Below are 17323 nucleotides of genomic sequence, written 5' to 3'. Positions count from 1 at the left end.
ACTAGGAAATTTTAGAGCACTTCATGCTTCCTTCTGCTGACATGGCCCACACTGCCAAAGGTACCAAAAGCTGGTTCAATGACCATGGTGTTACTATGCTTGATTGGCCAGCAAACTCGCCTGACCTGAACCCCATAGAGAATCTATGGGGTATTGTCAAGAGGAAGATGAGAGACACCAGACCTAACTATGCAGATGACCTGAAGGCCGCTATCAAAGCAACCTGGGCTTACACCTGAGCAGTGCCACAGACTGATCGCCTCCATGCCACGCCGCATTGATGCAGTAATTCATGCAAAAGGAGGCCAAACCAAGTATTGAGTGCATAGAAATGAACATACTTTTCAGAAGCCTGACATTTCTGTTTAAAATATCCTTTTTTTATTGATCTTATGAAGTATTCTAATTTATTGAGATAGTGAATTTGTGGGTTTTTGTTAAATGTGAGCCAAAATCATCACAATTAAAAGAACCAAAGACTAAAAGTAGTTCAGTCTGTGTGCATTGAATTTATTTAATACACAAGTTCCACAATTTGAGTTGGATTACTGAAATAAATGAACTTTTCCACGACATTCTAATTTACTGAGATGCACCTGTATATAAAATAAAAAAATGAATATTTGAGCTGCTTGTGTAAATGAACAGTGCTGCACTTTACTTTGAAATGCTTCTATAACTGTAGCATGTTTTATGTACTATGTAATATGTTTTCATTGCACAGATCATTGAAGGGCTGACAGACAAACTCGCAAATAAGCATTAAAACTAAAGAGAAATAAATATTTACAGTGAAATATATTGTACATTATTACTTGGTTCTTTTTAATACTTAATTGTGATTGTGTGGCATATTTTTTTCTCTGAGTTTGTATTTTTTATTAACATCACTGTTTGACTGCTTGTATCGCTCCATTTGCCTACATGGTTTTAGGTACATAGTTTTTCAACTACTCTATATTAAAATCTTGTTGAATCTGTTGTATATAAGAAAAAAAAACTTTCTGATTGTTGTCATGCTGATATTCACAACACCGGCACTCTTGTTTGTAATGTTGATTAATGAACATACTGTAGAACTCACTAAGGTTTCATTCTCCCATCCACTGAGCCTCAACATTCCATGTTACATCAGTGTGACCAAGGATGCAGTATTCCATTAAGTCATGTGATTGGCTGATCAGTTTTCTAGAGTTGCAGCTTGATATTAGCCGTGACAACTAAATTCAAATAAAAAATCAGACTCAGTTTTAAAACTTATTCACTCATTAATTACTATAAAGATTTTCTGCTGTTCTGATGTGTCAAAACAATATGTGCTGATATTTCAAACGCTGCACTCTTGCTTTTGTGATATTGATTTAGATATCATGTAGGCTTACTATTATTCAGATCAAAGGTTCAGTGGATCATCCAATTATTGTATGATCTAAAACTAATTTTGTGATAAAATGAAAACAAATATTATGACCTTTAGCCAAAGGGTTAATAAAAGTTCAGCTTTAATTAAAAAGTTCAGCGTCATTAATTAAAATATAAAGATTTTTTAATGCCAGAGGTACTTGCCCTGAAAAAGGTCGAAGACCGATTTAAATACGTAATATCTATATTGACTTAAACATTTTATCTAGTAAGCTTCAAGTGCACAAATTAAATCTGAGCTACTGAAATTTTTCATAACAAGGGTTCAAGCGAATTTAACGTCAATGAGTTCTGAACTTTTATTTTGAAATTGTGTTTACTGCACCTTTCGTATGATCACAGTGTGTGAGTTCAGGCGAACGCGATTTTGAACGCTAGTCCGGAGAGGCGCGTGAGGATTTCTGAGGCGGTGAGAACTTCTTGAAAGTCATTCAATAAGTTTTATTATCGTGTTAGGTCTTAAATGAAGACTCGTGTTTGTTCTGGTGTTTAGTTGCTGTGTAAAACAAATGATATGGATGTGAAAATATACAGGAAATACTTGTTGTCATTGGGCGCGCGCAGGAACTCCATGTCAAATCTGATAATGAAGTGACTGAATGCGTCCATACGCGTCAAAACTACAACAGCCTTCTTTATTATTATGATTATTATTACTACTACTACTGCTACTACTATTATTGAAAAGTGTTTTCGTGGCATGATTGTTTTACATATATTCTCAAAGTATCACTACAGCAGTAAAACTAAAATAAAATTAATAATAATAAAAATTAAGATAACAGTTAAAGTTATCCGTAATAATGATAAGAACAGTAATTACAATGTACCGTAAACTAATCATCATTACAAATACAATTATAGCGGGATTGTTGTACTTTATCGTCGTGTGAAGTGTAGATGGGTGTTGAGACAGTCACTGCACTGCTAATAGCAACTAAGCAATGTCACAGTCGAAGCTGTTTTCAAAATGAAGGAAGTGTTCACTTCTCTAGTATTAACACATCGTTAACAACATGTGCTGGTGTGTTCATTAAAAAAAAAAAACTTGAATATGAATATGAGACTTTTTAGTCGACTTACTAACTTTTCGATAGCTAATCTAACGGTTAGCATTAGCCGCTTCCGCAATAACAGTCTGTCAGTTTTAGAGAGATGATGCCACTTTACTAACCTAAGAGTTTGATTCAGTTAGTTAAATTAGCAGGTTTTGAAGGGGATTTAGTGATTCGGTTTCTAATTCCCTGTCCCTTGCCAAAAAAAAAAAAAAAAAAAAAAATCCTGAAAGGAATGAAATGTGACAGGATTTCTGTTGGATTCATTATTCGAAATCAGTCCTAATGATAGTTTTGATTCAATCAAGATGCTTTGGGATCAGTTCCAAATTATGATAGCTGTAAACTTTCTTTAGAATGTTTTGACTCCGATAAGAGAATCATTTTGATTTCCTCATTTTAAAATCTTTGATTTCTATCGATTCTTTATGATAAAACATGAATACATGCACAAAAGTGAAATACAGCTCATAGAATTTTTTTTTCTGCCAGGCAATATCACAGTTACTTGGTTTATTCGTACTGTAAAAAGATAAGACATTAAAATGTTTTTTTAATCCTTGTGCTGTGCTGAAAATCCACCTAATTTGGTGTTCCCTATCAAAAATGGCCAGCCTTTTAAAAATTGCTTTTAAATCTCTTGTTATGCTTTGTTATTACCAAATATCAAATTGAATATTTATCATCAACTTATTTTCTTTCAATTAGCAGAGTTTGGGATCTGATTGATTGTAGGCCTCATTGATCTAAGCTCATGCATCTCAGTTTTTGAGTGAAAAAAGTTCATTCAAGCTTATTTACCTCAAAAACAAAAAGCAAAAACTGAAGTGCATGAGCTCAGATCAATGAGGCCTACAGTCATTCAAAAAAATATTCAAAACCTCTACTAATGGGCCTAAGTATAGTAAATAAAATTGGGTAATAAAAAAGCATAACAAGATTTTTTTTTTTTTTTTTTTTTTTGTTAAAGCATTTTTTGACAGCATTTTTTTTTACTTTTTTTTTGACAGTATTGCTGATACCACATTTCCAGTCTTATTGTAACTATTTTTGTAGAAACTGTGTTTTTCACATTTTTATTTATTTTATTTTGCAAAGTACAAAATGTATTAGGCCTTTTGTTATGCAGGACCTGCTTCTCTGTCTTAAAGAATCATCCTTGTCTTGATTGCAGGTGCCGCTGCCCGTGTGGACGCAGAATGCAGACCATTAAGTGTGTTGTGGTGGGTGACGGGGCGGTAGGCAAGACGTGCCTCCTTATTTCTTACACGACAAACGCCTTTCCCGAGGAGTACATCCCCACTGTGTTTGACAACTATAGCGCTCAGATGAGCGTCGATGGCCGTACAGTCAGCCTCAACCTTTGGGACACAGCAGGGCAGGAGGAGTATGACCGTCTGCGCACGCTGTCCTACCCACAAACGAACGTCTTCATTATTTGCTTCTCCATCGGAAGCCCTTCATCATTCGCCAACGTTCGCCACAAGTGGCACCCGGAGGTGTCTCACCACTGTCCCAGCGTGCCCATTCTTCTGGTGGGCACCAAGAGGGATCTGCGTTCAGATACGGAAACGGTTAAGAAGCTGAAGGAGCAAGGGCTCGCGCCCACTACCAATCAGCAGGGCGGCGCGCTGGCCAAACAGATCGGAGCCGTCAAGTACCTGGAATGCTCTGCGCTCCTCCAGGAGGGTGTGCGGGAGGTGTTCGTGGAGGCTGTTCGTGCAGTGCTCTACCCTGTTACCAAAAAGAATACCAAGAAGTGTGTGCTCTTATAGTCGGGGACTGCCGACGGATATGAACTTATAAACAAGCTGTGCAGGGGGCGATCCTGGTGTTTGTGTCCATCTCTTCTCATCTTGGCCTCTTTTCTTGCTCTTTAAGGACTTCCTCTGGCTCACTTATTTTGCATTTGCTGACATGTTCACATCTCATTCCTTCACATTACTTGTAAATCAGTCTGTCGCAGTTGCTTGCCTATTGTTCTGATGATTAATAACGGTTTATTACCAGGTCCACTCAATGAAAGATACATTAGCAGATAGACTGACGGTTGTCCGTGTCCGTCAGGAGTGTGTAGAGCAGGATTGTGGCTTTAATACTGCCTTGACTTACGGTGTCCTGTGCGTTCTGATAAATGTGCAATATAATGAAGACTGAATGAGGTCGACACGTCAGACTTTACGTTTATAGTCCCTTTGTGGGAGGTTTCACAGCCAAATCTTTGATGTGCCTTGGAAATTATTTGTTTCCCCCTAACACACACAGTGTGTTTTATTCGTACCTGTTCAGTCATTACAAAAGTAATTTTTGGACAGGTTGAAAAAAAAAATAAGAGGATTGTTTGGGTTGCAATGATGACTTTTATGTAGAAAACTGCAGGATTTATTTCACTCCAAAATCAAAAGAAAAAATTATTATACTTTTCATAAAGAAATTAAAGCTTTTTAGGAGAGTTCAGATTTTTTTTTAAAAGATATTTAGGCACAAAAAAGTCATTTCCTGTAATGTAAGAATGAAGAAAATCTTCCTGTCCAGACACAATGGCTGATTTTTTTTTTTTTTTAAGATGGTACAACAAATACTATCATGCTGTAAATTTCCAGTTATATTTTACAAATACAAAACGTCTTAATGGTCCAAAAAATTTTAATGCAAAACTTATTTTTTACTTGTGATTTTGGGGTTAAATATGACTCTGAAATTTCTTAATGGTGTTTTTGAGATTAACCCATGATCCTGAGAATTGTGCCTTATGTGCTTCTTTAAAGGGCTTCATCCCGCTGCTAAACAAGTATTATATTAGTACTACGTCAAGATAGCAGATTTGGGCAGCAGCCCATATTTTCTTCGAAAGAGATTGTCAGTCAGGTTCCTCTGCATGCCGTACTGTAATTCACGATAAAGCCTTGAGTTCGAGTCAGCCTTATCTACCACCATGTCAATTTGGTTTCTTAAGTTTCAGCCTGACTCGCTATGTAACGCTCCACAAGAGTCATCCGTCGTTTGTTTTTAGTCAATGCCTCATTCCTCAGACCCAGCGAACGGCTCATTCTCGCTGCACTGTGTGACAAAAACAGTGATTTGTCTTTCAAGCCCAAAGACTGAGCAGCAGGTATGCGTGATCCGCTGGGTCCATAGTACAAACCCTGTGCTAAGACTAGCTCGCTACTCTCGTGCATTAAAGAAGCACTCAAAACTGTCTACAACGTATACGTACGATTATAAATGTTTTTTTCAAAGATGTTTTTTTTTGGTTTTAGGCATTTTATTGTTATGATCAACCAAGGTTTTTGTTCTTTTGTTCAGTAAGTGGCCAAATGTTGTCTGTCATGTAACACTGGCCACTGTATTTCAATATCCTCATCTCACATACATGAACCTTTCAAGTTTTCATTGTTGTCAAAAGTGTTTTTTCGATCATCTCAACACAGTTAAAATAATGGTAGCAGGCAGTCAGTGAACTGCAGGCATTATGGAGATATAATGTGTGATATTGTACTTGGCTGAATAAGACCTTTGCATGTGCTGATATGTGATTAGATTTTATAACTGGAAAAAACCGTGGTTAAACATTTTGCAAAACTGACATTGAATGGCAGTGTGGTGTGAAAACAGACGCTGTGGAAACCTGTGACTCAATTTAAAATGTTAGACAGCCAATATTTTATAACTGATTTTTAAACTGCCTTGCCTTTTTAAATTTTTGAACTTTTTGCTTTTTCTTAATTGCCTGACAAACATGGCCAAAGAGTGCCTTTGGATACAAAGATTTATTGTGGAATAACTGGACGTTTGAGTCACACCTGACACCAATCGCAGTGATGTGTCTTTCTGTCATTAAATCCAGGAGTATGTCTCAGCTATTCATTCCTTATTTTGATTTAAATTGAGTGTTGCTGAACTCTATGTAAGCATCACTGTGTTGTTGCCAAGATGAAATGTGTAAGGGAAATGCTCTCGGAAATGAAATCTGCGCGAACCTTGATATCACTATTAGGTGTGACGGTGTGTGCAGTGGTGAATGACGAGTGATTGTGACTGGTTTCTGTTTCATCCTTTCAGCGTAGCTTGCTGTCATAAGCAGGCAGTGAGCTTCACGCTGCATACGGTCTGTGTGTCTATGGTATGTGGTACTACATTTATACACTGGGAACTCGATTTTGTCAAAATTGCCTTTTTGTAACCAAAATAAATTTGTATAAATGAACTAACCGTGAAATTATTTTAAATTATGCTAAATAAATTTTTACGTACAATTTACTTGCCTTTCTTTGAGGTTCATTGACTGGTGTGATTCATGTGCTCAGTATTTTGGGTAATACAAAACCACAAACTTGGACGCTTTGGACTTCAGACATCAGCCTTCCTTCCTGACGCAGAGAGCAGGGCCGCACTGCTGCTGACATGCCAAAGTACAGCACATGTTCTTAAGACAGTTTCCGCTGCTGCTGCTGTTGCTGTTGCTGTTGCTGTTGCTGCTGTGCACAAGCCACAACAAAGAGCTGACAGAGATCAAGACATGCTGCAAGCAACTCAAATGCACACTTTATTTCACAAGAACAAATGGCAGGCCAGAGTCAGGCGCATTGCTTTGTGGTTGCAACCTTAAAGCTGCCTCTGTTAATGTTTCAAGTGATTTTTTCACTCTTCAGCTGCAAGAAAAAAGTGCTTGTTTTTATTCCTATTTATTTTGAGAAGTAGATTTAAATGTAGAATTATTACTTTTATGTACTCATACATTGGAGTTGCAATATATATATATATACTTTAATGCAGTTTTTAAATGCTGCACTTTTTATATTTTAATAAGTATTTTAATGGCATGGTTTCCACTAGATGGCACTAAAGCCATTAAGCATTTTCAGAAAGGAATACTGGCTCACTAAAACTGAATACTGGACAGTATAGACACATAATTCATACCATTTTCTGTTATAAATGAAAAAGATCTAAATACGCATAAACTCTTGAGCCAGCTTTTTTCGGTGCAATCTTAGCTGCAGCTATGAGAAGCAATACTGGACATGGACCATGTTCCTAGAAATCTAATCTTTATATTCATGTTTTTGATTATAACACACACACACACACACACACACACACACACATTATATATATATATATATATATATATATATATATATATATATATATTTGTTTTTTTATTTAACTATTTTCAGTAAATTTCTATTTATTTATTTATTGCTTGACTCATGGGCCTGGTTAGACAGGGCTTAGATTAAGCCAGGATTGGGCCTTAGTTAAACTGGGACATTTAAGTAGCTTTAATAAACGTGCCTTAGAAAAAAAAAAGAAGAAAAAAAAAAAACATTACTAGTGTGCATCTTGAGACAAATCTATGCCACAGATTTTTTGTCTGGGACTAGGATCAAGTTTTGACAGTCTTTTCCCCTTTAGTGCATAAATTCTATATCGATGCTTCAAATGTTGCAAAAATTAGTTTGGACTTTGGAAACACTTTTTGTTGAGAAAAAGGGCTTTAATTCAAATAAATGTGGTGTCACATGACAGAATTAGCCTATATAAAATATATATAGCCTATAGCCTAATATAAAATTATTTTATTACTATTGGTACTTTATATATAGTAAGAATCGGATGCATTCCCTCTAAAACAAAAATTCATCTATATTTTTTGTAATTTTGTCTATTTTTTTTTTCTTGATTACACATCTTAATTTGATGTTCCTTTTAATTTGTAACATTGTAAGTTAAAATGTATTCATTTTGTTCTGAAGATGAAAAAATCAAATTGCATTCTGTAAACTGTAAAAAAAAAAAAATGTTTCAACTTAGTGTTCTTGCTGCTTTGAAATGTTACCTTTAGTCAACTGAATATGTGAAGTGACAACTTGAATATTTCAGTTAGCCTCAAGTTATCATGTTACTATCTCAAGTTAAATCTGCAAATCTTAGATATTTTAGTTTGGGTGTCACAGTTCACCCCTGCCCATGCATAGCTGGCCCTGGTTGTGAGTCCTAAAAATGTATGAGTGTGAGATCAGTTATAGAATGCGGTTGTCACTCATGTAAATATCCAAACTGTGTGTGAATATAACCTAATTAAGGACTCAAATACATGACAACCGTATTCTGTTGCTGTGTGAACGTGGCCTAATATCTGACCCTAGGTGTGTTCCAAATTGTGTACTTGTACTATATGCCATTTTGTAGTGTAAACAGCGTGATTACTGTGTTCACACTTAAAATTCCAAAAAGAAAAAGTGCCTTTCAAATTCTTGGATGATACACTTAATTAATCGAAAAAAACAAAAACAAAGTGTGGAATGTTGAACACTTTATGACCTCAACTGTCACAGCTTTAATTATGTCCTGGAGGGGGAAGGCTATCATCAGACTACATAGTGTATAGTATGTCATTTGGGACACAGCTCTTGTCATTTTTCTGCTGTATGATTTTCTTTCACATGACCACATAATAGCTTTGTACTAATAGACAATATAGGCATAAGTAGCTATTTTTTTTAAATAATAATGATAATAATAATAATAATAATGTATAATATATAATATAATGTAATATAAAAAATGTCACTGAAATTTCAGTAGGCAACATGTAAATAATTGCAGTAAATCATTATTCCATGTAATTAGGTCAAGCTGACCTCACCCCCTTGAGAAGTTGCTCGATGAGGAAAGATAGAGAGAGCACGAAAAGAGAAGCGTGAGCTAGAAGCTGCACAAAATCTTGATTTATTAGATTTTATTGGGAAATACACCTGCGAGGAACAAATAGCATTATTAAGTATTAAGTTATTTTGTAAATATTTTGTTGAGAAACAAAATTGAGTAGTTTTTGGAAGAACTTACCTTTGTTCTGTTGATCCGTGTGACCCTGATATCCAATGGAGTAGGCCATTATTACGTCATCCGGTAACAACCTGAAAGAAAATAAGAAATATCATTAATACACAAGGGAAATGGTGAGTTAAAATGTCTATTGTTGGATACACGTTGAAATGTGGTGATTCAATGGTGTATTTATGTGTTTTGAGAGATTTTTTTTTCTTCCAGTTTTATATAGATTAAATGTATACACAGTTCAAATGTGCATTGTGTGAAGATGGTGAGCCAGCCGTGAAATGATGAGAGACGCTTATCTTTTTGTCTTCGTAGACATCTGCATTGTATGGCCTACAACGAAATATTTCATTGGGTTCTTGAAGGTTTGGAGTCTTTACTACTTTTTGAGCACTGGATCATTCATTATAAGGAACTGAGGAAAGAAAATTTAATTTGATATTATTTGGACTGACATTATTGAACTGTGCATTATAAGAGTTACTGATACTGAACTGATACACATTCATACAATTTTGTTAATTTTTTGTACATGTTTACATTGTAAACTTGTATATGTGATTCCACGCATATACTAATATTTGGGTTTATTGCTTTATATTTGTTGTACTTGAGTATACATATTTGAGTTGTGTATACAAGTTTGAACTTTAAAGTGCTAAAATTAAGTTAATATTGGCATAAGGCATAAGGTCATCATATAGAAAAATCTCAATTGAACATTTGAGTTATATACAATTGAATTTATTTTGGATGATTTTTTTTATATTTAAAGTCTCCATTTTAATTAATTTTGGTTATTTTATTTGGTTGAATTTAAAGTTGATTTATATACTTTTAAATTTATATTTCTTTTGCTTTGTTTTTGGCCTTTCATACAGTATAATTGACAAACTCAATTTGTGTATTCTGTCAAACACCAAAAACTTTCTTACCTTATATAAATAAGTACATTTAAATCATATATGTGTGTGCGTGTGCCTTACCTTTTGTGAATCCTTGCATCTTCTGATTGGTATTAATCTGGCCTGCAGTGTTCCTATAAATAATCATCTAAATTTTTACTGTAGTTTCTTTTACTGTGAGCTAACCCCTAAATCACCTGATGGGAGTTACACTCATTTGTGGCTAGCCAGCCAGGAGGCAAAGGAACCACACACTGCGAAAATGCTTTTCTTACTTAGAGTTTTTGTCTTGTTTATAGTCCAAATATCTAAAAATTCTTCAATCAAGAAGAATTTTCTAGACAAGTAAAAATTGTCTTGTTTTCAGAAAAGATAAATCAAAAACAAAAGATTATTTTGCTTACCCCATTGGCAGATTATTTTGCTTGTTTTAAGGAAAAACTCACTTAATTTTAACCTAGGATATCTAAGTCCACTAAAGGAGGGAGAGTGTTTACACATTTAGCTCCTAAACTCTGGAATAGCCTTACTGATAATGTTTGGGGCTCAGACTCAATCTCCCAGTCCTAGATTAAAGACACATCTCTTTAGCCAAGCATTCACATAATGCATCTTGCTCATGACTATCTTTATGAACAGCAGCTACGCTAATTATGCTACTACGCTACTGCTTTTCTGTTTTATTTTGGGACGCCTGTCCAGAGGTAACTAGAGTGTACATCTGCTTCAGTTTGGATCCAGCCTCTTATGAAGACTTCAGATGACCAACACCTGTGAATTGACGGTGCCAACTCCTGCGAGGACTTCAGATGACGCAAACTCTGGATCAACATGCATATTCCAAATATTGCTATATATCCTAATTATTGTTAACATGTATTCATTACTTCCATTAGCCCATTGTTTCTACCTTAAATTAATTTGCTAACAGCGATTGTAAATTAAACTGCCTAAATTATTACATTGTTAGCTAACTGTGTGATTATATGTACATTTCTGAAATTACGAAATTTGGACACAGTGATCTCTGTTAACAGATTACTCTAAATTGTAATGTTGACATGTACTCCCTGTAAAGCTGCTTTGAAACAATATGTATTATGAAAAGCGCTATACAAATAAATGTGAATTGAAATTAATTGAATTTTGACTTTTTTTTTTTTTTCCTGAAAACAAGACAATAATTTTTCCTTGTCTAGAAAATGCTTCTTGATTTAGGATTTTTTAGATATTTGGACTGAAAACAAGACAAAAAATCAAGAAAAGCATTTTTTGCAGCGCATTTACTAGTATTCACTAGCTGTTTTCAATGATTGTAGCAATAGTGAAGCAAAAGAATAACAAATAGAACAAAATGGAGGTTGTAGAGAATGAATACGTGACATTCCCAAACGCTATTTTAATTAGTGGCATAACTGGAACTGAAATGGATGAGGAAATATTAGACTTTGTGAAACAGTACGGGTCAGTTAATAGAGTCATCCCAGTAAGTGATCCTAGCTTAGAGTCAAAGAAGTCTTTAATAGTTGAATTCAACTTGGGACAGGTAGTGCAAACCCTCTGGACAATGCTTCCCGATGTCCAACAAGCACAAAATAATCCTGACGTCTCTTTCCATGTAACAACCCTGTCAGATATTTATGTTCAGAAGCTGGGAAATACCACAACCACCACAAATTTTTGAGGATTTTTGAAGTGCATTTTAGTTTATATTCATGAGACAGTTGTGCCAAAGCCATATCCTGAGCCCACCCTTGTTGAAGCTGATGACACTCCCCAAACTGATTTCACTCTTAAGCAGTCTCAGGCACCAACAAATGCTGCACATCACAATGTTCTGCCAGTGTCTGCAGCCACAAGCCCAGAATCCCCATCACTCACTGTCAGTGACTTAAACCCACCTGCAGTGCAAAAAGTTGTGGTAGAGCATCTTGTACACACTAGTGACTTTGCGATATCTGAGAACTCACCATTGCCACTCTGTGCTTTCTCTGGGCAAACTCCCATTGAAGTTGATTATGAAACTTGGCTCGCCAGCGCTGAACTTCTCTTCCAAGACCCAATGGTCTCTGATTTCCACAGAGTACGCAGAGTATGTGAGAGTTTCCTATCCCCGGTAGCAGACATTGTAAAATCCCTTAGTCCCACAGCATCGCCTTCAGCTTACATTCAGCTTCTCGATTCTGCTTTTGCACCCATTGAGGATGGTGATGAATAATTCGCCAAATTTCTGAACACATTTCAGAACCCAGGTGAAAAGCCGTCTGCTTATTTACAGCGACTGCACATGATATTACAAACCACTATGCGACGTGATGGAGTGCTTAGCTCAAAAATTAACAAGCATCTGCCTAAACAGTTTTGCAGAGGATGCAGCAGAAAAAGGATTACCTCCATTCTTTGCTGAGCAAAGGACAATATTACGTATAGAGAAGAGCAAACATGCTTCAAAAAGTGCATGGATGAAACAAAACTTGGGAAGTTCTAGGCAGTGTGTTGTAATACAGTCTCAAACTGCTAATGGAGACAATGTGACTCAGTTGCATTCTGTTACTGCTCAGTTAGCAAGTCAAATAACAGAGCTCCAAAAACAGCTTTCAGTACTAACCTCAAAGCAGTCCAAAGATAAATCAAATCCTAAGATGAGTGCTGTCAAACCCGTGAATAAGCAGAGCACAAATAGTCCCAAGGGAAAAGACAAAGACAAATCGCAGCCAGCTAGACCTAAACCGGGTTACTGCTTTAGATGTGAAGAGGATAGGCATATTGCCAGATCCTGTTCAAAAGATCCAAATACCAGATTAGTAGAAGAAAAGAGAGAGCAACTCACGAAGTGCCAGAAAGAATGGGATTTGCAGTATGGCAAACCCAAGCCATGGTTAAACTTGAAACAATTCCTGCTGCGGGACAAACAGGAACTGAGACCAAATCAGAGTGTCCCAAATCGTAAAAAGTGTTGATGGCACAAGCACAGGTGAATTCACGACAGTCAGTTTTACCCAGAGGACTAATTGGGTCTAGATGCACCGCCCAAGTAGACATAGCAGGAATGACGTGTGACTGTTTGTTTGACACTGGTTCACAAGTCACCACCATCACAGTCTTTCTACATCAGAAATCTTGGTGACCAACAAATTCACTCTTTAGATAATTTGCTTGAGGTTGAGAGTGAGGAATACGGCTTGAAACTTGGCCCAGAAAATTGCATCATTGCATAGACCTCAGTGAGGTATATTGGACATATAATGTCTGACAAGGGAGAGCAAACAGACCCAGACAAAGTAACAGCTGTCAAAACCTGACCGGTTCCTAGGAATTTTAAAGAACTTCTGTCCTTCCTAGGATTCGTTGGTCATTACCGTCACTTAGTCAAAAATTTTTCCAAAAAAAGTCAAGCTCTTAAATGACTTAACTTCAGGATAGCCCCCTACTCGTCAGGCCATCAAGTCAAAAAAACAATGGTTATTATCAAAATCCAAAGGATTTCTTCAACAGTAGGTGGACAACTGCTTGTCAAAAGGCATTTGATCAAATCATTGAGGAACTCACTACTGCCCCTATATTAGCATATATTGCTGACTTCAAGTTACCATATATCCTGCATATGTATGCTAGTGCATCAGGACTAGGTGCCGCTCTATACCAAGAGCAGGATGGACAAGTAAGGGTTATTGCTTATGCGAGTCTGGGACTTTCATCTAGTGAACCCAAGTACCCTGCCCATAAACCAGAATTCCTAGTGTTGAAGTGAATAGAGAAATTTCTCAATTTACTTATGTTCTTTCTACCACCAAGCTTGATGTGGCAGGGTATAGGTGGTTAGCAGCGCTCTCTACTTCCGATTTCAAACTGCAGTACAGGTGCAAAAGCAAAACATTGATGCTGACGGGGTGTCTCAGCGACCTCATTCAGAACTCCCTGTAGAGAATACTTCTCATGATGAGAAAAACTGAATACTTACCTTTGCTGAACAGCTCACTGCAGAAGCTGGAGAGCAAGAGATCAGTAATGAAATAGTAAGAGCTATTTGCGACAATCGTCTTACCCAGTGTTCTGATTATTCACATGACTTACATGTTGTTTTCATCAGTTCTCTGACAATGTGGACAGCTGCAGTGCCTGATGTTTATTTGCAAGAAGACCAGCGTGCAGGGCTACCAACTATTCGCCATCTATCTCCTTCAGAAATCCAAAGGGAACAACTGGCCGATCCCTGTATTAGAGAAGTCATTACTCAATGACTGGAGTAATAACTGATCATTTTACTAAATACGCCATTGCTATTCCTACCGTGACCCAGAAAGCTAAGACTGTTGTGGAGTGTCTGTGGGAGCAGTTCATATGTTATTATTGCAATCCTGAATGCCTTCACAGGATCAAGGCTCTGATTTTGAATCACACCTAATCAAAGAATTGTGTGATATTGCTGGGGTGTGGAAAGTCAGAACAAACCCATACCATCCGAGGGGAAACCCTGTTGAAAGATTCAACAGAACTCTGCTAACTATGCTTGGAACCCTGGAAGCCAAGAAGAAAAGCTACTGGAAGGAGTTTGTAAAACCACTCATGCTTACAACTGCACCACAAATGAAACCACCGGATTTAGCCCTAATGAGCTAATGTTAGGGTGAATTGCAAACAAATGGGAAGAAACAGTCTATGTGGTGGTAGACCGATGTGGTGATTTAACTGTGACCGATGTGGTGATTTAACATACTACAAAGTATGTCCTGAGTTTCAAACAGGGCCCATTCGAATATTACATCTGGATTTGTTGCTTCCTTGCAGAACCCTATCCTCTGATGTGAGTGAACTCAAGTCACAAAGTTCAGTTCCCAAGCGCAAAACTTGCAGTAAAGCGGTTGGTGAAAATCCTGAAGAAGATAGTCCTGATTCGGAAGAGGAAGTTTATTATTCAAGACCCCAATTTGAAGTTGTAAGTGAATCTTTCATAGTTCATACTTCCAAAGCGACACAACCTGTAAAGAAGGACATTGCCCAATCCTTGGAAACAGGCTTAGTGAGTGAAATGCCTGAACTTCAAGTTACTGAAAACTTACCTTGTTAATCCTGAGGAAAACCTACCTGGGAATCCTGGAGTCCAACCTGAAAGAGAAGAATCTGTTGACTTAACCCATTCAACTACTTTGGTTACTACAAAATCCAAGCTTTAATGGAGAACCTTCCATGCAAGAGTCCAGTTCAGCTGGAGAGGAATTAAATGATGCAGAACATATTAAAACAGATATAGACAACTTCGAACATGAAGTACACACACACACACACACACACACACACACACACACACACACACACACACACACACACACACACACACACACACACACACAAAATAAAAATGAGTTGATGAGGAAGTCTGTTTGGGCAAAAGAGAAACTCAAAATCTTGACTTACCCTAAATTGGGAAATCCTTTGATAACCATAGTTCAGTCCCTTCTTCAGGGCCTGAATGATGCCTTCTCAGAGTCCCTGCAAGATTATTAACAATTGAGTTCACCTACATTAAAAAAGTATGCCGCCCGCATACGCAGTTTTATGAATACAGTTAGACTAAATAACCAAGTAAAGAAAAATAATAAATAATAAGACAAAAGATGAGATACAAAATATTTCACATTAGATATGGTTTGTTTATAATATAAGGCAACATGTAAATAATTGCAGTAAACCATTACTCCATTTTGAGCTCTTGGTCTGTGCTGTGCAGGTGAGCAGCCAATTGAGTGTAATTAGGTCAAGCTGAAGCCGCCCCTAGAGAAGCTGCACAAAGAGAGAGAGCACAAGAACAGAAGCGTGAGCTAGAAGCTATGCAAAATCTTGATTTATCCTATTTTATTGGTAAATACACCTGCGAAGAACAAATCACACAAGTTATTTTGTAGATATTTTGTTGAGAAACAAAATTGAGTAGTTTTTGGAAGAGCTTACCTTATCCTGTTGATCCTTGTGACCGTCGTCGCGCAGAAATTTAATGGAGTAGGCCATTGTTGCATCCGGTAAAAATCTGAAAGAAAATAAGAAATATCATTAATACACAAAGGAATCAGTGAGTTAAAATGTCTATTTTATATACACGTTGAAATGTGGTGATTCAGTGTTTTACTGATGTGTTTTGAGAGAAGAAATGTTTCGTTTTCTATGGAGTAAATGTATACACTGTTATAAAAATATATACAGAGCTGTAAAGATGTATGTGAGTTGAGCGAAGTTCCTTGTGTGTGCACAGGCCAGTTTTGTTATCTCAGAATCTAGATTCTGGATCCTTCTATTCATGGGCTGCATTGATATGAACACTTCAAATGTGCATGGCATGAAGATGGCGAGCCAGCTGTGAAACGATGAGAGACACTTACCTTTTTGTCTTCATAGACATCTGCATTGCATGGCCTACAACAACGTATTTCATTGGGTTCTTGAAGTTTTGGATTATTTATTACTTTTTGAGCACTGGATCATTCATTATAAGGAACTGAGGAAAGAAAATATAATTTGTTATTTGGACTGACATTATTAAACTGCATTCTAAGAGTTACTGATACTGAACTGATACGCATTCATACAATTTTGTATATGAATGTGTCAGGATTCTGTTTTGTCATGTCTTTTATTTTGTAATTTGTCATTTATGTTCTGTTCTTGTCATGGTCATTGTAGTTTTTGTTAATTAGTTCCAGGTGTTTCTTATGTCAGGTAGGCCTATTTAATCATGTTCTAGATCTTGCTTTGTGTGGATTATTGTTAATTCGTACGTGTGTCTTATGTGATTATGGATGCCTTGAGCCTATACTTCGTGTTCAGTGTCATGGTCAAGTGATGGATACCTCTCATGTTTGGAGCTATTAAACATCTTTTATCTGCATATAGTTCCAGATTGTTGTTTGTTTGTTTTTTTTATTTTGTTTTGTTTTTTTTGAGGCCACGTTACAAAATGTTTACGGTGTAAATTTGTATGTGATTCCACATACATACTAATATTTGGATTTATTGCTTTATATTTGTTGAACTTGAGTACACATATTTGAACTGTGTATACAAGTTTGAACTCTAAAGTGATAAAATTGAGTTAATATTGGCATA

General features: G+C 36.5%; 1 protein-coding gene and 1 long non-coding RNA gene across 2 annotated transcripts; one reads left to right on the top strand and one right to left on the bottom strand.

Annotated features, from left to right (window-relative positions):
* The first annotated feature begins 1699 nt into the window (after nt 1–1699).
* rhogd (ras homolog gene family, member Gd) lies at nt 1700–6737 on the top strand. The gene is made up of 2 exons (XM_048176175.1): nt 1700–1831; nt 3652–6737. The coding sequence occupies exon 2, from the start codon at nt 3677–3679 to the stop codon at nt 4250–4252; it is 576 nt and encodes a 191-aa protein (XP_048032132.1). The 5' UTR covers nt 1700–1831; nt 3652–3676; the 3' UTR covers nt 4253–6737.
* A 9145-nt stretch (nt 6738–15882) lies between these two features.
* Nucleotides 15883–16912, bottom strand: LOC125258815. The gene is made up of 3 exons (XR_007182685.1): nt 16600–16912; nt 16175–16250; nt 15883–16006 (listed from the first exon to the last, which is right to left on the bottom strand). It is a non-coding gene; the product is annotated as an uncharacterized LOC125258815 (long non-coding RNA).
* Between the last annotated feature and the right edge of the window lie 411 nt (nt 16913–17323).

The sequence above is a fragment of the Megalobrama amblycephala genome, linkage group LG23 (assembly GCF_018812025.1).
Source record: "Megalobrama amblycephala isolate DHTTF-2021 linkage group LG23, ASM1881202v1, whole genome shotgun sequence".
NCBI lineage: Eukaryota > Metazoa > Chordata > Actinopteri > Cypriniformes > Xenocyprididae > Megalobrama > Megalobrama amblycephala.
Note: the sequence above shows the minus strand (reverse complement) of the source record. Positions and strands in the feature narration are given on the sequence as shown.

What these genes read in the sequence shown, in the direction of transcription:
- rhogd (XM_048176175.1), top strand. Translation starts at nt 3,677, where the DNA reads ATGCAGACCATTAAGTGTGTTGTGGTGGGTGACGGGGCGGTAGGCAAG.